At 54.5% G+C, this 24,509-nt stretch overlaps 7 protein-coding genes across 7 annotated transcripts; 3 read left to right on the forward strand and 4 right to left on the reverse strand.

The window, feature by feature from the left end:
- Positions 1–129: 129 nt before the first annotated feature.
- KVR01_002903 (proteasome regulatory particle lid subunit SEM1) lies at positions 130–651 on the reverse strand (the record flags this gene model as incomplete). Its single annotated transcript, XM_044794840.1, has 3 exons — positions 130–172; positions 334–442; positions 525–651. The coding sequence occupies 3 exons, from the start codon at positions 649–651 to the stop codon at positions 130–132; spliced, it is 279 nt and encodes a 92-aa protein (XP_044647918.1).
- Positions 652–1,219: 568 nt separating this feature from the next.
- On the forward strand, positions 1,220–6,075 carry KVR01_002485 (uncharacterized protein). The gene is made up of 2 exons (XM_044781394.1): positions 1,220–3,990; positions 4,047–6,075. The coding sequence occupies exons 1-2, from the start codon at positions 1,952–1,954 to the stop codon at positions 4,324–4,326; spliced, it is 2,319 nt and encodes a 772-aa protein (XP_044647500.1). The 5' UTR covers positions 1,220–1,951; the 3' UTR covers positions 4,327–6,075.
- On the reverse strand, positions 4,684–5,745 carry KVR01_002301 (uncharacterized protein; the record flags this gene model as incomplete). Its single annotated transcript, XM_044790886.1, has 1 exon — positions 4,684–5,745. The coding sequence occupies one exon, from the start codon at positions 5,743–5,745 to the stop codon at positions 4,684–4,686; it is 1,062 nt and encodes a 353-aa protein (XP_044647316.1).
- A 1,395-nt stretch (positions 6,076–7,470) lies between the features above and the next one.
- Positions 7,471–13,113, forward strand: KVR01_002624 (uncharacterized protein). Its single transcript, XM_044790899.1, has 3 exons — positions 7,471–9,676; positions 9,768–11,432; positions 11,529–13,113. The coding sequence occupies exons 1-3, from the start codon at positions 9,598–9,600 to the stop codon at positions 12,560–12,562; spliced, it is 2,778 nt and encodes a 925-aa protein (XP_044647639.1). The 5' UTR covers positions 7,471–9,597; the 3' UTR covers positions 12,563–13,113.
- A 1,342-nt stretch (positions 13,114–14,455) lies between these two features.
- Positions 14,456–15,236, reverse strand: KVR01_002733 (uncharacterized protein; the record flags this gene model as incomplete). Its single annotated transcript, XM_044794221.1, has 2 exons — positions 14,807–15,236; positions 14,456–14,734 (listed from the first exon to the last, which is right to left on the reverse strand). The coding sequence occupies exons 1-2, from the start codon at positions 14,957–14,959 to the stop codon at positions 14,456–14,458; spliced, it is 432 nt and encodes a 143-aa protein (XP_044647748.1). The 5' UTR covers positions 14,960–15,236.
- Positions 15,237–16,368: 1,132 nt separating this feature from the next.
- KVR01_003990 (uncharacterized protein) lies at positions 16,369–21,136 on the forward strand (the record flags this gene model as incomplete). Its single annotated transcript, XM_044790412.1, has 8 exons — positions 16,369–16,716; positions 16,779–16,832; positions 16,927–17,088; positions 17,153–17,281; positions 17,419–17,647; positions 17,737–17,822; positions 17,890–20,724; positions 20,828–21,136. The coding sequence occupies 8 exons, from the start codon at positions 16,369–16,371 to the stop codon at positions 21,134–21,136; spliced, it is 4,152 nt and encodes a 1,383-aa protein (XP_044649005.1).
- Positions 21,137–21,826: 690 nt separating this feature from the next.
- Positions 21,827–22,364, reverse strand: KVR01_003165 (uncharacterized protein; the record flags this gene model as incomplete). Its single annotated transcript, XM_044792870.1, has 3 exons — positions 21,827–21,883; positions 21,938–22,049; positions 22,111–22,364. The coding sequence occupies 3 exons, from the start codon at positions 22,362–22,364 to the stop codon at positions 21,827–21,829; spliced, it is 423 nt and encodes a 140-aa protein (XP_044648180.1).
- Positions 22,365–24,509: the final 2,145 nt, after the last annotated feature.

The following is a 24,509-nucleotide window of genomic DNA, read 5'->3' on the forward strand; positions in this document are numbered from 1 at the left end:
GACGATCTCCTAGGTCGTGCTAGCTTCACTGTCACTCTTCACCGAGCCGCCGCCGCCGTGCTTTCCGGCAAAGGTTGCTGGTGCGCCCGGTTCCTCCCGAGTCGTCGCCTGGCCCGTGGCGCATGTCCCCTATCTACGGCGCTTGGACTCCTCGACCTTCTTGAGCTCTTCCCTGTGGAGTGAGGAACAGTTGTCAGCTAGCTGTACCGCATGGACAATGATGGGGGCGGGCAGATGTCCCGGGGCGGAAAAGGGCGGGGTGGTGTACGTGCCGGATGCATGTATACATGCAACCGGGTGTAAGGCTTGATTGGTTGCGGCGGCTTGACGTACTTGAGTTGCTGGGAGAAGTCGTCGCTCGTGTCGTCGTCATCCCAGGACTCCTCCCACAGGTGCTTGGTCTCGCTGTTGTTGGCAGCCTCGGTATCCTCTACGGACCAGTCTGTTTGGGGGGACGGGGGGTCAGCCATGAAAGTGCTCTCAGAGGATAGCAGGCGGGGCGTGGTGAGCAGGCTGGCGCATACCCTCGACCGGGAAGTCCTCAAACTCATCATCCTCCTCGAGGGCGGCGGCCGACTTCTGCTGGGTCTCCTCAGGCTTGGCCTCGTTGGACGTCGGCTTGTCGTCCTTCTTGGGTTGTGATGATGCCATTGTTGTTGGTGGTAGTCTCGTAAAATGGCTGGCGAGGAGAGGATTCGTTCGGGGGCGCCGGGTGCGAGTGCTGTGTACGGTATGAAAGGCGAAGAGTTGCGCTGGTAACAGGACGTCGGTAGGGTGGGTGGAAGCTGGGCAGATGGCATGGCCTGGAGGGGAGCTGTGATCAGAAGCGTAGCTCGACAGGGCCCCAGGCTGCTTGCTGATGCCGTAATGTGTGGCGCGGGCGCGGCCTGTGGCTGGTAAGTGGTGTCTGGGTACCTAAGTACTTACTCTACGGAGCACCAGTAGCGTCTGTAGCAGGTGCCTGGATGGGATGTAACGCTAGGAGATAGACTACCACCGCCTGGAAGCAGGACCGGACCCGGGCCCCCAGGCCACCAGGCCACCAAGCTACCAAGCTGGCAGGCTGGCTGCAGCAAGTGTCATGTCAGCAACCGCCTCTCCATCAGCCTGACGGGGGCCGGAGTTACCGGGCAGCCCCAAGAAGGGGAATTCTGCCTCGCCATGGGAGAAGATCCGAAGCTAACACACGCTTCTGGCAAAGGTCCAGGGACTGACATGGATAAAGGGCCCGAGACCGAGCACGGGTTACGCATTACAAAAGTGGCTCGTCTCTTCCCTCACGCTGACCAACTGATGAATGTTTCTACAGCGTACTTCCTTCACCCTCCACCTCCGGCTGGGTTCCTGTTTCGCTCTTGCAACAGGCGAGTCAGAGCCAGCCCGGCATCCACCTCACAAGGCTGTCTTGTCCTGTCTTGTCTTGTCTGTCTGCCGAGGCCAGCGTCCACAACTGCCACTGGTCATTGCCCGGTCCTGATACGTCATTTTGACCTGCGAGGCAGCGAGATTCGTCCTCTCTGCGAGTCCTTTGGCACCGTTGTTCTACTGGCTACTCCGGACTCCTGCGCGATCCAGACTCCGGGGTTCTTTGTCGTGGAAGACGGCTGAGCACATTCATCCGAATTCCATTCCCTCGCTCAGCCCGCCCCAGGACCCTTACTAGCAGCCCCGGGGCGATTACGAAAGTTTATCTTTAAAGCCAGCAGCTCTACGTACAGTACTCTAGTTACAGTAGCGCCCCCGGAGCTCCATTCCGCACCTCTGACTGTTACATCGGGCTTCTTAAAACGACTCGCTGACAGTTGCACGGCTGCAACCGTGCTTTCGACATTTCTCTGTATCTGTACGATCTGGGCAATTGTGTCCCTCCCTGTTCACCACAACTTCGCTGCTGCAGGCCAGGGCGGACGGACCCAGACTCGTCAAAAATCGCTCACCAACACTGCCCGTCATGAGGTCGTGGTTCAAGGGCTCCGTTGCCGCCAACTCCTCAAGACTGAGCGTCTCATCCAGCAAAAATGCCAGCTCCACTCAGGTTGCAGATCCCCGGGACGTCGAGGCATCCGACCTGCAAGATGCCATGGAAGCGGCTGCCCGCATCGTAAATGACGACATTGACGGCGCCGAGGCACAGCTCAAGGCGCGGAAGGACTCGTCCAGTTTCCACCAGCTCGGGCTCGGCATCGCAGTCTTCATGAGGTCCATTCTCGGCTTCGAAAAGGAGATCATGGCCGAGGCTGGCAACCGCCTGGCTGAGTGCGAGACGCGGGCCTGGGCCGATATGAAGAAGGCACAGAAGCAAGCCGAGGGTGGCGGCGGCTGGTTCAGGGGTACCAGCACTCCCAATGGCCAAGGGCCTCAAACAACAAGCAAGATCTACCCGCCAGGAAGCGAGTACCAGCTCGTCAATGCGGAGGCACAACTCATGGGTGCCATCATATCCGTCATGCATGAGAGTCTCACCGAGGGCATCAAGGGCTTCTATAAGCTACGCAAGGCCTTTATTGCACTCGACACAATTATGGAGGCCGAATCGAGGATCTTCGCGGAGCGGAAGCTTAATGGCGCCGCACGAGGACCGTCCAGCGACCCTGATGCTTCGAAACAGAACTCGGCTGTTGAGGAGCAGAAGAACCTCGAGTCTGACAGCGACCTGGAATTCGTAGACGCCCCGGAGGATGTTGAGAAATCGCAGGCACCTCCAGCATATGCCGGCCACCTGAAGAGAGTGAACAGCAAATCTGCTCCAAGTTCCGTGCTCGAGAAGGATATGAGCGACTTGGCCTTGGAGAACGCCACAACGTCCTTGCCGACGTCGAGGCAAGGCTCACCGGACTCTCAGGAAAGAAACGGGTCACCGCAACGACGCCCAGTCCGGCAGACTCTCCTCGATCAGGCCGGCCCAGACTCGTCCATTTTCACAAACCCAGTCGACGTCTTTGTTCACAGTGGGGCAAACATGTGTTTTGGTATCCTGTTGCTGATCATTTCCATGGTCCCTCCAGCCTTTTCGAAGCTTTTGTATATCATCGGTTTCAAGGGTGACCGTGAGCGCGGTGTTCAGATGCTGTGGCAAAGCACAAAATTTGACAATGTCAATGGGGGAGTGGCCGGGTTGGTGCTATTGGGGTATTATAATGGCATCCTCGCGTTTGCAGACATCCTCCCTTGCGAGAAGGACGTCGAGGAACTCGCGGACGAGGGCGAGATCATTGGGTATCCCAAGGAGCAGTGCTCCGCCCTCCTGCAAAGCATGCGCTCCCAATACCCGGAGTCCGGAATATGGAAAGTTGAGGAGGCTAGAAACCTTGCCAACGCTCAACGCGTCCCGGAGGCAGTGGCGATGCTCAAGTCGAACGGTGACTCCAAGATGCGCCAGGTCACAGCCCTCAGCAACTTTGAGCTGTCTACCAATGCGCTTTTCATGATGGATTGGGTGACGATGCGCGACGGCTTTCTGAGGTGCATCGAGCTCAACGACTGGAGCCACAGCCTCTACTACTTTTTTATCGCGTCGGCGGAGCTCGAAATGTACCGCGATGCGACGCAAGCAGGAGAAACCACGGAGGCCAAGAAGCACAAGAAGGCTGCTGAGGAATACTTCCGGAAGGTCCCCGCCTCGGCAGGCAGGAAGAAATTCCTAGCCCGGCAGATGCCCTTCGAGGTCTTTGCGCTCCGCAAGGTCCAGAAGTGGGAAGACCGCGCCAAGGAGTACGGTATTGATCTGGCCGACGCGGTCGGTATCTCGCCCGCCGAGGAGATGACCTATCTCTGGTCTGGCTCCAAACGCATGTCGGACGAGATGTTTGGAAAGGCCCTGGCGTACCTGAGCTGGGACAGGTGCACTGCAAGCAAAGAGCATGTGGAGAAGATGAAGGCCATCCCGGACGAGGCGGCCATCAAAGCGGTCGCGGAGTCCGCCATATTGAGTAACATGGGCCGTTACGAGGACGCCAGGGCCAAGGTGAAGCCCTACCTGGATCAGGACAGGTGAGATTCGTTGCTGTGTTATCATTCCCAGAGCCTGCCGCTGACTTTGTCTTCAGGATGCTATTCAAAGGCACCACGAAGGATGACTACACCCTCCCATGCACACATTACGAGATGGCAGTAGTGGCTTGGAAGGAAGCCTGCGACCCGAAGTGTTGGCCAGCAGCAGCAGAAGAGGCTGATGGGTTCCGGCGGAAGAAGGTCGCAGAAAGCCAGGAGTACCTCGACCACGTCAAGACGTGGGAAAGTTTCGTCCTCGACGCCAGGATCGGAATGAGGGTACAGACTGGCGCTGATAGCATCACTTGGCTGAGAAGGAAAAAGAACTGGACGTGATAGGGTTATCGACTCATGAGAGGCCACGTCGATTTGGGACGGTTTCATAGACGACGCATATGATTGGCATCTAAGGACACGGAGCACGGGGGATTTTAGGATGGGAGGCAGGTTTGAATTGGAATGTGGCGCTGCGTAACTACATGTGAGGAGGGTATCTAGGAGGTCTTAGAAGAAACATGGCAGCCAACAGGCTCTGAAGCAGCGATACAAAGACAACTGAACAATACATATGTAAACAAGCAATGTGCACAACGGCTTAGACGACCCGGACCCCAGCGAGCACCGTCCGGTGCCTTCCTTCCTTTCCATGCTCCGTCTTCTCATGCCCTGCAGGTCGCCAGGCGTTTGCTTCACTCAATCACCGCCACCGCCTCTCTTGCCCTTCTTTCCTCCTTTCCTTATCCCATCAAGTCCATTCTGGACCAGTGAAACAGCGTCATTCGCCTTCTTCTCGCCCCGTTCTCGAACCTGATGCTTTTCGGCCTCATCGCGCACATCGTCCTCGATGTCACGTCCGCCCATGGCCGTCCCGCAGCCCCAGTCCAACACACCCCAGGCGCCGTAGTTCCCGCTCGACGGTCCCCGGTGGCCAGCACCGTAGTGCTTCGCGTTACGCTTTGCGATGCCGCCCATGATGATGCCCGGCACGACGGTATAGCCCGACATGGTGAGTGTCTCCTCGAGGGTCACGAGGCCCACAAACAGGAAGTATACAAGCAGGTGGGGGCGCACAGCCAGCGCCGGCAAGTAGACGGGGGCGAAGCGGTGCAGCAGGAACGGCACGGGGTGGTCTGCGGCGACGGCCAGGCTGTAGGGCGCGGCGGGGCGCGAGTGGGCGAAGCGCGAGTGCTGCCTCGCGACCCAGCCGCGGGAGGACCTGAGCGGGGCCCTGCGGGTCCAGGCGTGGGTGTGCGAGTGCAGGACCGTCTTGTGGAGGTAGTAGGCGAGGGCCTCGCGGGAGACGTACAGCCAGCCCAGCTGCTTGAGGATGGCCCACGGCAGCGGGAGGGTGGTGGTGGTCTTGAAGGGCACGTGGCCGAACAGGAAGGTCAGGGCGAGGCTGGCGCCGGCCTCGAGGGCTGTCTCGAGGAGGATGTTGAGGAGCGCGAGGAGGAATGTAGTGGCGAGGGCGCGGGCGTTGCGGGGGGGCAGGGCGGACGAGCCGCCGAACTTGATGCTCTCGGCCAGGGACGGGAGGAGGGTGTCGAAGAGGAGGAAGACGAGGGAGGGCAGCAGGAAGAAGACAAGTCGGATGGCCAGGGTGCCGAACAGCTCGACGTAGAGCGGGTTGTGGGAAAGCACGAGGGTGGACCAGGTCATGTAGAAGAAGAGGAGGTTCAGCGAGGTCGACCACGAGGTCAAGCTACCCCCGAGGAAGACGGATAGAATTGGGAGGGAGAGGAGTATGTCCATCATCTTTGCAGCTGGAGGAGGACCTTGCCGCTTGGCTGGCTGTCGCCACGAGCAGTCTCTGGCTGTTCGCGATAAGCTTTGAATGGTGTTGGCTTATATTTACACAGTACCGGTACTACTGAATGGTGTCGCGAGAGCAAGGCTGAATACACGAACCGCACCAGCTACATGCAGATGGACGAGGAGGCACCAGCCTAAGTAGTATGCCCTCAAAACCAAGCTCCTGTTCGATCTAGTTTGCGCCACGATCTAGAGGAGGATGACGTGTGGCTGCTGGGCTGGTAGCTTTACCAGGCTAATTAGCTCACCCATCCTCACTCAAGTCAATGCGACGGCAGAAATAGTCAATACTCCCTCCGTGCCTACAATAGCTGAATAGGCAGGTTGGCAGGCTTGCTGGCTTGGTACTTAGGCAAGGCTGTGGACTGCCGAGTGCTACTGTGAGATGACGTAGTACCCGAGCAGGGGCCACCCGATTCCCTGGCTTGTTTCCCCCACTTGGCGAGATTGAGTGCGCGGCCGGTGCCGTGTCGGCACAACATCTCGGAGACTACTGGGGCGAGAGCGGCACGATTGTCGAGGGAGCCCACATTATAGATGGCCCGTGGATAGTCAGCCATCAGCCAGGTCAGGGGTTGAGGTTGAAGTCAAGGTCAAGTTGAAATGTTGCAGTCGACAGGGTTGAAGGGTGTTCAGCCAGCCCTTCATCAAACGTTGAGCTGCGTCGGGGTCATTGCACACATCAACCGCCAACCATTTGACAGAAAGTAAAGTGTCCAGGCTCACCCACATACTTGTATACTTGTGTGTACAGCTCGCAGATATGCCCGAGCGTATCCCAAGTCAGAAGGCTTATACAGCCACGGCAGTTTGCCCCATTGGTACCCTGCATTCGGGCCCCCTATACTTATACTTTGCACACAAACCAGGTAACACAGTGGGCAATATCTCCCACAGAGTATACGACATGAAGGCCCCGGTGGGATGTCTTGTTGGTTGTGGAGCTGCTCATCCCGGGCGCCGAGTCATACAATATTTAGTACACAGTAGTCCTGCCCGGCAGCCCAGGTGATGATTCCTGCCACTGCGAACCGTCCATATCAAATCCCTCCCTCGTGCAAGAGAGGCGTTTCAAAAGGGCAGCTGGGTCTGGCGGGCTATTTCATTTGGGGGGTAGTACCAGCTTCATATTTATTGCCCATCATGCTCCTATCCGACACTGGCGGCCCGCCTTATCACATGGCAGGCAAGGGTGCCCGCAGCGGCTGTTAGGCTGAGCTCCTCTCCCACCAGGCATAATGCTGATTTCGGGCCTGCCGAGCGGTCGAGCACCTGGCAATAAACCTCACGAACAGGTACCTAGCCACCTACTTGGGGTAGCTAGCTCTCGACCATGAAGCTTGCCTGACCAGGAACATGTCCAAGCCATGCCTCGCACCTGATGACTATTGTTCTTCTTATTTTCATTAATTAACATGATTATATACTTGTGCCCCGCGTTCCGTCGGAACCGTGGACCTAGTGACTGCCGCCTACAAAGCACAGCTCGGGGCTTTTTTTCCTTCTTTGTTTTTTCTTCTCTTGGTCTCTGTCGGGCAGACATGCTGCAATCCGTACCCACGTGGCTAGGGGGCGAGCAAGCGAGGTACCGGCTGTATCCGTACTCCGTATACTTTACACCTGCAGGCCGACGCCTTGATCTTCTGCCCAGGCGAGGGTCCGGATCCACCTGAACCTGCCCGGGGCGCGCCTTGCGAAATTCATCATTATCGAGGGTCATTATTGATTATTGATTTACGACCTTCAACACAGACCTCCGTCCCGAGCTTGGCGACAATACTCTTGTTCTTCTTCCTCCCTCCCATTTGTCTTTCTTGTCGTCCCTGGCTCTCTCGCATCCTGTCGCATCCTGTCGCTGTTCGTTCCCTGTCCCGCATCCCTTCTTCGCCTGGCCACGCCTCCCCCCCTACCTGGGTACCTGGGTAACAACACCAGCGCAAGGCGCAGCGAGCGCATCGCATTGCACAGAAAGAAGCCCGACGTGAACAGCGCTCCGGCTGCGGCTGGCTCCTTGGACCAAGACAACCTGTAACTCCCTTCTGAGTCGCCAACCCGCGCCTATTACAACTTTCGAAACACCCCGCCAGAGTGTGTGAGCCCGACGCCTCAAGCTACCTTGCCTACTTGCACTAGAACCGCCCTAGAAACCAGCCCAGGCCGTCTGTCTGTGCTGCGACATTTTGGAGGCAACGGCGCCACGCAACCCGTCTTCAGAACCACTCAAGGCAACCGCTGCGAGGGCCGGCGGACCGGATTCTCGGGTTAGACGGAGACAGGACACGACAGGACATTCCATACCAAGGCAACACCGAATACCTCACACCGAAACTGTGACCGACATCACCGGCGCATCTTCCCGAAGTGAGTGCGTGCATGTGTGCGTGCGACCTGGAAAGCCAAGACATAAATACCTCTGGGCCCAACTCGGCAGCCGTCCGCCGTCTTCATTTGCTCGAATCCGACGTTGCAATTTAAGGCCAGGCGCACGCCTACTTTTTTCGATAGTCGGTCCTTTGGCGCCACGCGGATCCCCTTCCAAGTCCCCTCCAGGTCCCCGCCCACAGCAGCCAACAAACCTGTGCGTGGTAAGTTGCCCATTCCCTACACCCAACGCCTCTTGTTGTTTGGCTGGATTGCGCAGGGCAGGGCAGGGCAGGACACAATTAATGCCGGCAGTAAGGCTACACACATCGCGGTCAGGGGAAACTGCGCACCAGCGATGCGACCCCTACTGGGCCAAGATGAGGATTGGCCAGTTGCTGCTACCCTCCTTGCCCCCCCAGGCACGCATTTGCTCGCGCATCAAGTCCGTGTCCCGTGCCGTACCGTTCCGTACGAGGCCTTGCATGGGGACCCAAGATGCGTGCCAGGGTCTCTCGGGTTTTGCCTGTCATGGCTGGACAGGACCACTGTGTGACCTAGTCTAGAGACTAGAGCTGAAAGGGCTGACAGGTGTTCTGAGACCAGGTACGCAGTCTGTGTGGTGTGTGGTGTGTGGTGACAGGTGTGGTGTGGTGTGGTGTGCCTGGTTCGCGCGACGATATCCAGCGACTCATATACCCAAGGGTTGGTATATCCAGATTCCAGACAGCCCAAGTTGGCTGCGATATTATTAAAGAAGAGTGCGCATCCCCCGGGCACAAGGTTTCAAGGTTTGGTTGCGCCGCGAAACTCGGGTCTCTTTGCATATTCACCTGCACCTGCACCTGCACCCTGCACCTGCAGAAACAGATGCAGACACAACCAGACACAGACAGGTAGGGAACAAAACAGGACATGACAGGCTTGTGTCTGCGAGACTCACAGTAACCCCGATGCTGCCATCCGATCTGTCGAGGCCCCCAACCAAGCCCCAAGACAGCCACTTGAAACCGACCTCGCCGCTCTTTTAGGTTCGACCGCACGCCAGAAGCAGCAGCAGCAGCGTCGGCGGCAGAGCAGAGCTGCAGCAGACGGCACATGGTCTTTGGGAGGGCAGCGCATCATCTTACACGGGCCCCACCCACCTACCCACCCATCCACCCACACCTTCGGAATTGGGGGGGTCAAGGAGTTAAGCAGTCAAGCAGTCAAGCAGTCAAGGAGTGTGCACGAACTGCATGTGTCCAACGCAGCGCCCTCTGCATGTCAGATTGTCTGGGCCTGCCTCATCGAGCCTTAGCCCTGAGGACCGCAGGCACGTACGCAGACAGTACAGACTACTGCGTGCCGCAACGGGGAAGGATTCTTTGACGCTTCAGCACGGTGCTTCCAATTTCGCAGCTCGACCTCGCGTCGCCCGCCCTGCAACAAAACATGGACCACGCTGCTGCCCCCGCAGCGCCTCCCTCAATCTCTAGGCACGGCCGTCACTCACGCCGCCGGGCGCCTGAAGGTCCGTCCGCAGTGCCTTAGCTGTCTCGCATCTGCATTCCCACCCAGCCGTTGTGCATCTTGTCACTGACACAAATCTTATTCCCACCCAGACACCAATCACGCTAGCCACTCGGCTATCCGACCACACGGACGGGACGAGTCTGTCGCGCCCGCCTCCCCAGAAGTCATCTCCTCCCTAATCACCAGTCTCTCCGTCATCTCGAGGCCAGCCAACGCACACTTCGACCACCAGCCCCTCGACCTGCTCCACGCCTCCTCGCCCGCCAGCCCCAAACCCCCACCCGACCACCGCTCCGGGTCCTTTGGTGTCACCTACGGTGCGCACAACCAGCCCACACTCGCCGGCCTGCGAGAGGAAGAAGCCGGTTACGACGACCTTGCCGCCCTCCCCCCGACCATCAAGACTGCGAAACCCCCGAGCGGCTTCTCGCCCCTGACCGCGCCAAAATCGCCCGACCGCCGCGAGAGCGGTGGATTGCGCAGCTTCCTCAGCGGGAGGTCCTCCTCGCGCCCCTCCTCGCGAGGCTCATGCGCGTCCAAGGATGCTGATGTCGGCAGCATTGGCAATCTGTCCGTCGAGCGCGGATTGTCCCCTGTCTCGTCCCCAGAAGTAAAACGGCAGCGGTCGTACGATAGCTGGGGCAAGAAGTCTGCAGCTCGATCACAGCGAGGCTTGATGTACATGAGCTCCAAGGAGCGGCTGAGAGACAACGAGGACAGGAAGAGAGTGTCCTCGGGAACCGGGGCAAGCAACAATAATAGTGGGCTAGACGCGAGCGCCATGGCACGAACGACGAGCCCCCGGGTGGAACAATTCCTCGCGGGGACTTCCATCACGGAAGAGCCAGCATGGAACACCGACGACCCACCTCCGAGGCCGAGCCTTGGTGCGGACGGGTCGGCCCGATCGATACCCCTCAGAGACTCAAGTTTATCAAAGACGGGCTCCAATGCGAAGCGGTCATCAACAAGGAACAGCCGGTCATCAAAACGCGACAGCGACCACGGGCCGATTCCAGAGGAGGACTACTTCGGCCAGTCTGATAAAGGAAAGGGGAAAAGTCCAGAGATATCGCGAGATAGGAACAGCTTCCGGATAGATCGCGAGGCGGCCAGAGAATCAAGGACCAGGAGGAGGGGCTCTGGGCCAGAGGGCTTTCTGGACCCCTCGCGGGCAGCAAAGGCCAAGGGTGGTCATCATAGCGATCATTATTTCACAGACACCGAAGTCGAGCTGGATGACGGGGCCCCGTCTCCTCACATTGCCCAGGGGAAAAGACGAGATCGGGAAGTTAGCAGCGATCGGGCCAGCCGTCGGCGATCGGGCCGGAGCACTCCGGAGCTCCGGGTGAAACGGAGCAGTTCGAGGCTGAAGAGGCTGTCCGGACCTTTGTCACCACGACCGGACGACAGGCCCAGAGACTCGACTGCCGAGTCAAGGGCTGTGTCCTACGAGCGGCCCCCTTCGGCGGATAGCATCGACGACTCGGTCGAGGCTTACTTGCGCTCGCCTCGCCTGAGCCAGAAGATCCGCCATCCGCAGACGGGGCGAGTCATCAGCTTCAGCGAGGTTGGAGACTCCGAGGGGAGCGCAGTGTTCTGCTGCGTCGGCATGGGCTTGACGAGGTACATCACGGCGTTTTATGATGAGCTTGCTGTCACCCTCAAGCTGCGTTTGATCACCCCTGACAGACCTGGCGTCGGGGACAGTGAGGCGTATGCGGACGGAAACGCAACGCCTCTGGGCTGGCCTGGTGAGTCATGAGTTCTATATTTCTACAAGCGCATCCCTGCGCTCGGTCTGTTTAGCATTGGAGGTGGTTGTGCACAGGCGCTAACATCAAAGACAGACGACGTGTATGCAATCTGCCAGGCGCTGCGAATTACCAAATTCTCCATTCTCGCACACTCTGCTGGTGCAATATATGCCCTGGCGACAGCTCTTCGAATGCCCCAACATATCCGTGGCCGAATCCACCTTCTGGCGCCATGGATCCCTCCGTCGCAGATGTCTGTATTCGGCGCTTCCGCCCAAACACCATTGCCGCCGACAAACGCCATACCTACATCTCAGAGGATACTTCGGGCGCTGCCGACACCGATCCTCAAGGCAGCTAATTCCAGCTTCATGACTGCCACAAGCAGTAGTATAACCAGCAGCCTTCCCAGACAGAAGCGAGCCAAACGAAAGACAAATGGCAAGGATAAGGACACATCGGCGTCGAGAGCGAGTGACCGGCCCATGCTCGACAAGGAGAACCACAATGGCGGGAAGCTGTCAGGTGACCACCCGACACTGACGCGGGAGATGTTTGCATCCGAGGAAATGGATCAGATACGCCCCGAAGGCGCGAGCCCAACGGGAAACCTGTCGCCCATCGGAGCTGCGATGGCAAACGACACATACGGTGGTATCGGCGGGGGCGGCAGGGGCAATGCCAATCGCAACAGCAAACAGGACGCCGTGATTGCCGCTGCTGAATCAGCCATGGCAGACAAGGAGAGGCAGGAGACATACGACACGCGGCTCACCCAGGCCATCTGGGAGCTGGCGACTACAGGGGCCAACCCGGCCGTGGATTTGCTGGTCTGCCTTGAGCGTCGACACACTATAGGCTTTAGGTACGTCGACATCACCAGACCGGTCGTCATCCACCACGGCAGCCGTGACACGCGCGTGCCTGTAGAGAACGTCAAGTGGCTAGGGAAAACAATGAAGAGGTGCGAGGTGCGAGTCCTCGAGGGCGAGGGCCACGGGCTCATGGCATCTGCGGGATGCATGGGCGGGATCCTCATGGAGATCAGCAAGGAATGGGAGGACTGGATGAGGGTTACGGGGGCAACGGCACGCAAGGAAGACAAGAAAAAAGCCTCGTTGAGGTAATGGGCCATGGAGACGCTCCCGGTTTGACACAGCCAAACCTGATTGGATTTTCAATCCTCACGATGCGAAGGCCATGGCGAGCGGCGTTTCGATTTTCTCAATGGGTCTGAATTGGCGGGGCTCCCTTTTGTTCGAAAAAAATGATACCGATTTCAGCCTGCAGAGACATCCGACTTTCTCTGCTTTTCTGCCTGTCAGGCGCATACTATATGTCATGTTCACGAGCGTTTTTTTTTTTTTTTTACATATCAAGCGTGTCGCGGCGCATGGAGGGGTGGACAAATACTTGGGTATAGTATTCTAATAATGACGAGCCAGCGGTGGGAGTGTTTGCGCCACTCACGTTTCAATCTTCCGAGGTGGTGTCGGCATCAATTACTGGCTTCTCCTCATCTTCACCAGGACAGAGTCTCCGGGAGGGACAACAGTGCCATGTCACGAACAATGGAATGCTGATTTATTGATGTCTATACGCTGTCGTTAGTCACGACCATCTAGCAAGTGAAACAAACTCCTGCAGACCGCTGGATACAGCCTCCCGACAATATATCTCCACAGCCAATCATGAACCTGGGTATCACTCGTGATCTTCTTCCAGCTGCCCTGCCAGATTCTTCTCAAGGTGGCTTCCCATCTTAATCCTCGGCGCCTGACGCGGCGCCTCGCTCTGTAGTAGATTCCTCGTCGTCCACGCCGCTAAGTGAGCTGGTTCCTGAAGAGGTTCGAAGCACTTGTGCAACAAGATCGGCTCGCACAGCCACCAAGCTGCCGCCGAGGTGCTCCAGCAGGATGGCCTTGTTTTTGTGCTGAATAATGCAGTGGATGCCGATGACCTGGACAAGCTGAATGCGTGAATGGTGCCAGAAGCTACCTGGGTAAGCAATTGTATTCGAGGTCCGGCAAGCACCGCAACTTCAGGCAGATAGATCACAGACAATATCCAACAAGAACCGGGATGGTGAGAGGAAGGCCAAAGTCTTAGAGGGTGTGGGCGAGTGGGCCACACTGGATGACTGCTTAGTAGTATGCCCACGCATACGCACTCACATCAGGAAGTGGGTGTTTTGGCGGGAAGGTTGCGCCAAAGGCATTGCAGGAAAGTAATGTGCCGTATAGTCCCAATGCGCTCATCTTCTCTCTGGGAGACTCCAATCCGAGCCCAGATGTCGACAACCTGATGCATCACGCCTCACACAGGCCACATCAGTCACTGGCATTGCTGATAAATCTTGATACAAAAGTCTCTCAGGCAGATCTATGTAGACATATGTGTACGTATATTCGTATGTCCGCTACACGGCCGCAACATCTATTTCCTACTACTCAGAGACAGACCCCTATTAGCTAATAAGCTATTAGATAACCTTGCATAAACGACCTCCTACAGGACCATGTTTTCTATTTCATAGCCTGATATGGGATAATCTACTCCCACAATCACAATCCATCTTTGGTACGATTTCTGTACCGAATAACTCCTTGTCAAGTACCTAGGTAGCCAGACAGGAGACGGGGCAGCGAGCTATAAGGTGTCCATGGTGACTTTTAATATTTGTTAATGTGGCTGCTGTACGGTAATACTTTTGGTCATGTAGAAAAAGGGGTTTGCTTTCTCCCTTTTTACGTGTGTGTATATCTATCTGCATTGTCGAGAGTGGGGTGACAGCATCGAGACCACAACATGTGCTCGGAATTTCCCGGTTTCGTCCCCTGTTCTCAAATATTAAGCTAGAATGGTTATACTCGTCTTGTCCTTCTGCAGTAGTCAACGCACACAAGGATACTCAAGATCAAATGAATTCCGCTATTTGAAACATGTCAGCGAAAGAATGTCGAAAGGTACCAGGGGTCTTGTGAGCTCTTGTGAGCAGGATGCCAATGGAGGGAAAAGACTCACGCAACAACAACCGGTAGGATCCACGTCACGAACGCAGCACTGAGGGCCTCGGATCGGAACCGCTCTTCCTCATCGCACTGATCCTGTGGTCGGCCTCCACATTCCCATGACAGGCCAGTGACAGCCAGTAAGTTGACCACCGGGAGGATCGCATTGATGAGCATCGTGAGGCAATCCAGGCATCCCAGGGAGCCCTCGGTGCACCGGCGGACCCGTCGCGTGCGGTCAGCGAGGCCGGCGATCTCTGCAGTATCTACCATCATAGTCCACACGGCCTTGTGTAGGAGTGTGCATGGTCAGCAACCTCGTCCTTTTACCGCCGGACCCGCTCAGGTAAGTAAGCATACCGCAATGAAGGCGCCGACCATCGCCTTGCCGTATCCATACTTGACAGAGGTATAAGCCGCAGCGATAAGCGTAGCGATGCTGAGTGCGAGTGAGATGATACGAAGTAACAGCTGTATCACCGCGAATGGCGCTGGGAACCTGGAACGCGGCATGTTGCTTTTGAGATGATCGAAGTTAACTTGAATGAACGGGAGGTGGACACGTCTTCAGTGACGAATTTTTGTACCGTCGCTGAGAAGGCCATGCACGGCGAGAGACGTCGGGAAACGTGACCTCATCTGTGTTCGAAGGAGGAGCGAGCACATGGGTGCTGTGATGGTGTCGCGTGCGAGGGTATTATCTGGAGGTTTCGTAGCCTTGGCTAAATCCGGCTTACAACACCTCAGAATCCATCTCAACTCTAGCTGTAGAACAAGGTAGCCAAAAAAGATTTCAGCTCTCAAGGACTGTTCTTCAGCGGCCCGCCTTTCCAAAATTGCAGTTGTTCGGAGGATTCTGTGTGCAGCAGACCTCCAAATGCCCACTTTCTTGTCTTGAACCTGTCAAAATGCTTGTCCTACCCACGTGGCCGCTCGAGGGGTTTGCCAAGCTCCTAGCCTTACAGCCTAATCGACCCTCAAGTGCTCCTCATTGATCTATAAATTGTGTTGTTACAATCTGCCCCCTTGTGATCGCGCGAAGGAACATGCTGTAATACTGCCAAGAGCTTCAAAGATACGCCGTAGACACACTTTGGGAAGGACAAATGTGAATGGTAGTACTTCAGGAATTAGACACGGTAGAATTTCTGCAGTGGCTGGTCAGGGATTGCTTTCGCATTTCCGCCACTTCCTTTTGCCGGAACCGAAACCACTCCCCTTCTCTCTGCTGCGTACAGATGGCTGTTAAGTCACTCAACCAAGTAAGTGCAGATGGCCTTAACATTTACGGGTGATCTGAACAGACATGGACGGGTTAAACCATTTGCAAAAGCTTAGCGATATCTTTTGAGAGAAATCCTTCTTCGAACAACAATCTCGGCAAAATATTTTGTGCCAGTGACGGCCCAGAGGACTGGAAGCCAAGCCTCTTGCGCACTTCCGGTTCAAGCAGGGTCGAATTCAGGGGGGTAGATTTTGTAGGTCTTGTGGATCAAGTTCGCGTTCGGGTGCTGGAATTTTGTGCTCTTGGTAGACGTATATAGGCATGACTATGGCCAACCTGCAAACTGATGTTGTCTCTTCTGAGGGATAGATTCACCGAACTCTATCGCAGTCGCTCTTTTCTGCTTGACTTGTTACTCTTTGCTGGCTGTCTGAGTCAGTGTACACTCTCTGGTTGACTTGGCCCTTTAGGGCTGTCCATTCTTTCCACCATGCTGTACAATATTGTGTTATTTGCTCTCCTGATAGTGGGATGTGTTGCCGAGAAAGCCGGTCATGGATATTCCCACCAATCGCTTCACAAACTTGAGCTCAGGAACAAACTCTCCAGTCGTGCTGATACCGACGGCGCCCCCCAACTAGGTCTCCGGCAAACGAGCGATGATGACGGGAAACCCCCCAGACTGGCTAACGCCTCCATGACTGATATTGAAGAGGCGAAGGCACTGGTCGCCGCTGCTAAGCTCAAGTCCGCGGAACTTAACAAGGCTAGAGTGGCCAGCCCCTCGAGAAATCAGTACAAGCTCGACCCGAACACGAAATTCACCAAACGACAAGCCGAGGGCTCTGGTGATGCACCACCATTATTGAATATCACGGAAGACATCCGCGCTGCTGCCGCACTGGTTGCTGAATTGGACGCCTATGATGGGACGACAAACGGTAACCAATCAACTGTTGACAAGCGACAGTCTGGCTCCTGGTGGATGGGCAATTTGGCCCATTCTGGCGGGTGGCCATGGGGCAGTAATCCCTCAGACTTCAAAGTTCGTCAACACTCTTTCACTTCTTGGAATCAGGCTCGTGGGGCTGATTTCAACTCCTTTAGGTGTATCGGAATGTGAAGGACCCTAAGTACGGTGCCAAAGGAGATGGCAAAACTGTAAGAATTTCTCCTTCTCTAGGTCCGGTGATCTGGTCTAAGAGATTCATTTGAAACATTGAATCCATTTCAAATTTAACGTGATGCTTTTCAGGATGACACTCAAGCCATCATCAACGCCGTCAAAGACTCCAAGGCCTGTGGGCCTGCTTGCTATAGCTCGACCACCAAAGGCGCTATCATCTACTTTCCTCCCGGAACTTACCTTGTCAGCAGCACGATTGAGACTTACTATGGAACTCAGTTCATCGGTGATGTATGAAAGATTTATGCTCCCAATGCTACAAATAATGTTGAACCTGTACTGACATGATAGTCAGGCCATAAACCGCCCAATCATCAAGGCCTCTGCTTCTTTTGTCGGGCTGGGTGTCATTAGCACTAACCATTACGTTCCGGATGGAGGTACAGGATCAGACGGTAACGCGAAGGAGTGGTTTATCAATACCGTAAGTATCACTTTGAAAGAGTGAGAGCTCTTTAAATGTGTTGTTTCCTCTTCTTGGTTACGAACGGACTGTCCGTGCGGCCTCTTGGTGAGACAGACAGCTCCCACCACGTAGAGACTAACGTCGCTCTGAGTCAGGCAAACTTCTATCGACAGATCAGGAACTTCATTATAGACATTACTGCTACTGACCAAGGGGCATATGTGGCCGCGCTTCATTATCAGGTTGCTCAGGCGACCAGTCTGCAATTCGTCGAATTCCGGTGCACCCAATCGACCACCACCACTCAGCAAGCCATCTATGCTGAAAATGGTAGCGGGGGCTTTATGAGCGACCTTCTGTTCAATGGTGGCGCATTCGGTATTTGTAAGTCCAGCCTAGAGATGCAATCCGGCTCATTGTGCACGCCTTGCAAGCACATTAGATCACTCGGACAGGCGCTAATCTTTTTGCAGACGGAGGAAACCAACAATTCACCAGCCAGAGGCTGACATTCAAGAACGTACGGACGGCGGTCCAACTTATTTGGGACTGGGGCTGGGTAAGCCGTCTTCTGATAATATCCAACGTTAGCACTCTGAGCCATCTCCTAATGTGAGCTTACTCAGGTATGGAAGAGCATTCGTATAGAGAATTGCGGCATCGGCTTCAAACTCATGGGAGAAGACCAGACCCATAACACCGGTTCTCTCGCAGTGGTGGATTCTATCTTCAAGTCAACTACAACAGCCATCCAGACCTACCCGTTCACGAACAAGACTGGAGACGCAACGACAGGAATCACCCTTGACAATGTCAGGTTCGACGGCGTCACAAATGGCGTATGGGATGGGTCCAAGTCTTACCTCGGCGCCTCTCAGAATATTGACACTTGGGTCCAAGGCCGAGTTTACTCTGGAAATACACAGAACAAGGCACTTGGGGCGCCTTACGACACCCCAAGAGATAAGACGCTCGTCGGCACCAATCCTGATGGACTTCCCAAGGCTCCTTTCTTTGAGAAGGCAAAGCCACAGTACGTGGATGTTGCTGCGAGCTCCTTCATCCATATGCGAGGTCCCTCAAGCTGCAAAGGTGATGGGGTGACAGACGACACGACGTGTTTCCAGAACATACTCAATTCTGCTGGCAGCGGTTCTGTGGTCTACATCGATGCCGGAACCTATATGATCAGCAACACTATCACCGTGCCCCCGAATATCAGAATCGTCGGCGAGGTCTGGTCCCAGATTGCCGCTTTTGGTCCCACTTTCGGAAATGTCAAGCAGCCGAAGCCGTTGTTTCGCGTCGGAAAGCCGGGCGATGTCGGCAATATCGAGATGCAAGATCTTCTTTTCACCAGCAAGGGCAATACGCCTGGCCTGGTATTCGTCGAATGGAACATCAAAGCGGCATCACCTGGTTCGGCAGGCATGTGGGACTGTCACGTCAGGGTTGGAGGAGCCGTTGGCACGAACCTGGAGTCCAAGAACTGTCCTGCGTCCAAAACGGGTACCAATGCGAATTGCAACGGCGGCAGCACAATGATGCACATTACCAGCCAGGCTTCTGGATATTTTGAAAATATGTGGCTGTGGGTTGCTGATCATGACCTCGACGATGCGGACCTGAGCAACGACAACAACTTCATGACCCAATTATCTGTCTATCTTGGGAGAGGCCTTCTCGTGGAAAGCACCAATCCCGTCTGGCTGTACGGCACCGCCAGCGAGCACGCGGTCATGTATCAATACCAGTTCAGCAAGGCTCGCCACGTCTATGCCAGCATGATCCAGACCGAGTCGCCCTACTACCAACCCAACCCGAAACCCCCTGCGCCGGTACAGGACTCCGTCGGTGTCTACGCAAGCGACCCCGACTACACCTGCAGCAGCAGCAAGTCTGTTGGATGCGATGCATCATGGGCGCTTCGGGTGGTCGGTAGCAACAGTATCACAATCCATGGGGCTGGGCTCTATTCTTGGTTCACCACTTATACACAAGAGTGTGTTGACACGGTCAATTGCCAACAGAACCTGATACAATTCAAGGACAACACCGGGAACGTCTTGATCCATAACTTGGTAACAATAGGGTCAGTCAATATGATCGAAACGGACGGCAAACTCATCACAGCCAAAGACAACCTCGCTGTCAATTTCCACCCCTACTGGAGTCAAATCGCAGTTTACGATGCCCGTCAGGTGTCACCTGGGATCTGTCAGAACATCGACGATAAGACCTGGATCAATCCAGATTTGCCGACGGGTGACTGGCAGACTTTACGAATCATGGATGATGAAGAGCAGCTAGTTTACTTTACCATCGTCAACGGCAGCCCTTACGACTTTGTCTACACCGGAGGAAACGACTATCAAATGGAGACCGACTGGAGCAAAGACTGGGTTACTATTCCCGCGGGCGAGTCTGCACAGTTCCTGGTCCAGATGCAGGACATGACGCCAAGCAACAAGAAGTCCGATACGGCCGGTGAAGCATATTTTACAATCGACAAGACAGGCAAAAAGTTCCATATTACAGACGATTGGATCGAAAGCAAAGGCATGCTACGAAATCGTGTCCAGTATGATACGATAGGCACCAATGACGTCGCGGCTGGCACAATCATCGATCTGGACTGGCCCTCGCTCGATTATGATCGAGGGCTCACCAACCAATGGGTCCTCACTGGATCCGAGGACTATGGGTACTGGTCATCCTCCAATCCACCTGTGGCCTGGATGAATTCCATCATAGGGGTGATTGGCGACCGTAAACTGAAGCATGTCTGCATGCCTGGCTCGCACGACGCAGGCATGAGTAAAATTGATGGGCACACAGGATCAGGGAGCTGGCAGAACACACAGACGCAGTTCCTTGATCTCTATGGTCAGATGAAGCGTGGGTCCCGCTGGTTTGACATACGCCCATGTCTTGGTAACGGCGGCCAGCAGCTCCTGTGCCACTACTCAGAGGTGCTGGGCATAAGCCAAGGCGGCAATGGGATCAAGGTGTCCGAAGCCATCGAAATGATCAATCGTTTCATGGCAGACTACCCCGGCGAGCTGGTCATCCTAGATCTGAACACGGACTGTGCCTACAATTCGGACGCAGGCTCCAAGTCCTATCCTCGTCTGTCAGATGTGCAGTGGAAGCCAATCTGGCAAGCTTTCCGGGACAAGATAGCCAAGCCATGCAAGAGTACTGCTTCGGACCTGACAGAGGTCACCATGAACGACTACATTGGCGACGGTGTGGGTTGTGTCATGACTATTGCTAGAGGCAGCATTCCGGGCTTGACCACCGCTGACACCAGTCCGTCCAAGGGATTCTATCACCAGAACTCATTCCCAAGTAAAGGCGACTTCTCCTCTACCGACGACATGCAGACTCTTGCGGAGGATCAGGTTGCGAAAATGACCCTGAACCGTGCCCTGAAAGGCAGCGGCGCAGATGGTAATCAGGTAAGACTTATACCCGACCTACTCGATTTCACTTCCTCTGTTGTCTTGTGCATGTGTCTTGATATTTGCGCAAAATTTTCTGATTATGGATGGCTCTTTACAGGACACTTTCTTTGTGCTCCACTGGGAAACAACAATCAGCTTCGACACCCTCGATATTCCCCTTTCGGCGCTGGCTGCGCAGGCCCAGAGCTCGCTTTTCTGGTATGCATATCACATGTTCACGCCGTACTCTTTCCCCAATGTCATATATGTGGACATGCTGGGCGCGCCATTCCGACTGCCAGACGGCAAGACGCAGGATGAATACATGGCCATGACACAAGGCCACATGACAGCCCTCGCTATGGCTGTTAACCTATACATCGCCAGCGAGAATTGCAACCTAGGCGGAGGCAAGATTCATTCATAGAACCCAAGCCGGTGTGCCGTTCCATTCCCAGGCAGCCCCTCAGATACGGACAGAACAAAAACAAAAAGACCCGAACACGTAGCTCAGGCGGTTTCATTTTCAATCCATACATGTTCGAAAGTGTATGGACATGACTCAGTGGTACTTAGAATCTCACGCTTTCATTTTCGACAGGATGGTATGTTCAAAGAAGATAGCTATCTTTTGAAATTCGACGTGAGCATATAGGATTATTATGACTCACTGTTGAACATGGTTTGTTGGCGAGTTATCTAGTCAGTCTTTTTAGGGGCCACACCATCATTCAAATTTATTCACGGCATGAATTGTCACGAAAGGGTGATGATGCAGAAAAGTGCCCATTACTAGATCGGTATTACACCCCAGCAGATCCTGGATTTGACACCAAGGGCAAATTTTGAGATAGGAAACGGGCATTGGACTTATTATTTGAACGCCACTACTCTCATTCCATCTAGCTTTGGACAGTCTTTCCAGCACCCCTGTGAGAGAACACAAAAGCCATGCAAAAGGTATGATACTAGAGTGAAATACTTGTTATACTTTTGATTTCCACGAGTAATTACTGACGTGTCCGTCAGAAGCCAGCAATTTGCCATATGTCGATCCATTTCTGGTGAGACAGACCGCCTTCTCAGCCCAATTCATGATAGTTCATAGATAGCTGTCTCAAGCACTTATAGTAATGTTGCTGTCCAAGATGTTCCAGTCAATCGTACCGGATGCCTATTCCTTCAGTCAGTAGCTGATACGTTAAGGAATACAAGCGTATTGACTTACACCAACCAGATAAGGAATCGCAGCTCGGAGAACGTATTCGCCCGCTGCAAAACCCTCTGGAATAGCAACATCCAGGTCGAAAGTGTATGGGTATTCAAGAGCCTCTTTGCCACTGTTACAAGATAATCAATGTCAGTTGGGCCCCGTAAAATTTTCACACTCAAGCTATTGACTATAGAGACGTACTTAAGAGGTGAATATCCAATTTGCGTTCCAATCGAGTCGTCATAAACGGTGTCGGCTGGCTTTTGTAAGCCAAAACGACTCCAAAATCGACCCAGTTCTGGATGTAAATCGAAGTCTGGAAGGTCGCAGTAATGTTGCTGCCAGCGGCGGCCTCGGCCGGGGCCGTGAAGCTATCGATCTTGCCCATAACCGTGGGGACGGCGGCCAGGGTGGCGGCGGCGAGAGACTTGATGGAGACCATTTTGGGTATTTTGTGAGGAGTTGAACGAGTGTCTGGCAGGCGAGAACGATATCCAAGGTGATATTCACGAGGTATTGGACGCTGTTGGACGGGAGAGTGATGGCAGTCCGGGTGAGCGGGTAAGTGAGGTTGGCCGGTGATGTTTTATACCTCGGACGTGAGTTACCAGCAACCTTGACCACTAATAAACATGCAGCTGGGCAAAGGTAGGTAACCGTAATTGCCAAGGCGGCAGTCAGACAGGGAGGCTGCCTGGACAAACACGAGCAGCCAGGAAGCCAGCGGGCAGGTGCAGTGACCGCCGATCCCTATGATGCTATTTCCAGGCCCTTTAGAAACTTGTGGGTCATGGGGCCCCGATCGCAGTGGCTGATGGGACGAACCTGCAGCCCGGCTCTCCACTTTTGGCTTCAATGGGTCTGTGATGAATAGAGGAGACTGCCCCTTTCCAAAACTCTAAATATTCCCGCAGGCCAATGCAAGATGGCCCGCCCGCTTCAAAGTTATGAGTGAAGAATAAGAGCCGCCCGTTGAACTTGTTCCCCGCGACCAATACAGGGCTGAGGTCGATTACAGGCAAGGCGCGGCCATGATCAATCAGTAGTTCTAGATCCCCGCTTTGCTGAGCTGATTCAGACTTGTGAGGTGGCCGCAGAAGCGTCGTCTGAGCCTCCATCGACGCACGTCATGTCACCAAGCATCATTCGGCTTGTTCGGAAAGTCAGTCCCAGAATCTCCTTTTTCTCCTTTTTCTTCTGGAAGGGAGCTGCGGTGTGCTGTACGTGGACAGCGCTAGCAGTTTACACGTAATGAGTAAGTCTTTCCGGCAGGACTGTGCCGAGCCTACAGAGTACGAGTAAGTTCCATATTATGCGAATTTAAAAGACTGATCTTGAATCCCGGTTGCTGCAACTTGGGTAGGGATGGCCATTATCTAGGCAGTGAGAGAAGATCAGTGGAAGCACTCACTCATGACATAAGGCCCGGGATGTTCGTATGCCTAGGTACACCTTGTTGTGGGCGCACCCTTATCCTAGCAGTGGTCATGCACTACGGATACGATGTGATGTCAGGGCCCAGGGATGTCTTGACAAGAGCCGATCCCCCGCCATAGCCCGGCCACTACCTAGGTACTCTTGGAGATCACTTTAGTTGATCGAATATGAGGTATCATGCAATTCATAGTAGCGATCTCCCATACTCTGGTATGCGGATTTTTTATAAAAAAAATGGGACTGCCACGGTGGTAGCCACGGAAAATGACCCACGACAGCCCCTGGAATCAGGGGTCTCTCGGCCGATACAAGCAGTAATTATACCCACAACCGCCAACCTGTGATTACCCAACCAAGCGGTGAGTTGTTGAGGTTCAGGGATATTGAACTTGATTATATTCTCAGTTGGCCGACCTCGACAGCAATCCTCGGCGGACTTGTGTTGGCTCCTCCATGTTCTCCGCTGCTTCTGCTGTGATCGAATGTCCTTTCTTGATATTCTGTTGGACTTGAGGAGCGAGGAATTAATCGAGTGACACCGATTAGACAGAAGCTCTCATGATCTGTTCTCGTTCTTTCTTAAACATTATTGGGAGATGTGATCCGTCCGTTGTATCCCCCCTCCCTCCAAAAAGACCGTCAGAAGCCCCCCCCCCCCAACGGGTGAAATGTTCCGAGACTGCCTCACGGAAACATTGATGGAAAACAAGTGAAATATTTAAGCAGGACTTCAAGAATTTTCCCTAAGCGTCGGTACATACGAACAAACTCTACTCGGGTGTCCGCTACGCAGCCAGATCTCTTCCCCAACCTAGTATGGGACAGCCCAAAAGAGTGATCACCTACCCTCAGATTGATAGGAAGCAATTTAGCCACAGGAAGCTACGGCGGATTATCACGTTGAAAGGTGTCGCAGTGATACGATAATAGTACATGTGATTGATGTTGCTACTGAGAGCCTGGGCCGTGCTTCAGATGCTGAATTCAGCTACTCCTGAGAGATCAAATTCAGACAACCGCCTCCCTCCTAGTAGTCAAGCACTGCTTGATTATCAACCTAGTTGACGGGCCAACCGACAATTTGGTACGTCCTCAGAGCAGGTGAGGAAGAGAGATAGCTAAATAATGTCTGGACAACGTAGTTGAGTGC

Source organism: Diaporthe batatas (assembly GCF_019321695.1).
Source record: "Diaporthe batatas strain CRI 302-4 chromosome Unknown Contig00003, whole genome shotgun sequence".
In the NCBI taxonomy this organism is placed as follows: Eukaryota; Fungi; Ascomycota; class Sordariomycetes; order Diaporthales; family Diaporthaceae; genus Diaporthe; species Diaporthe batatas.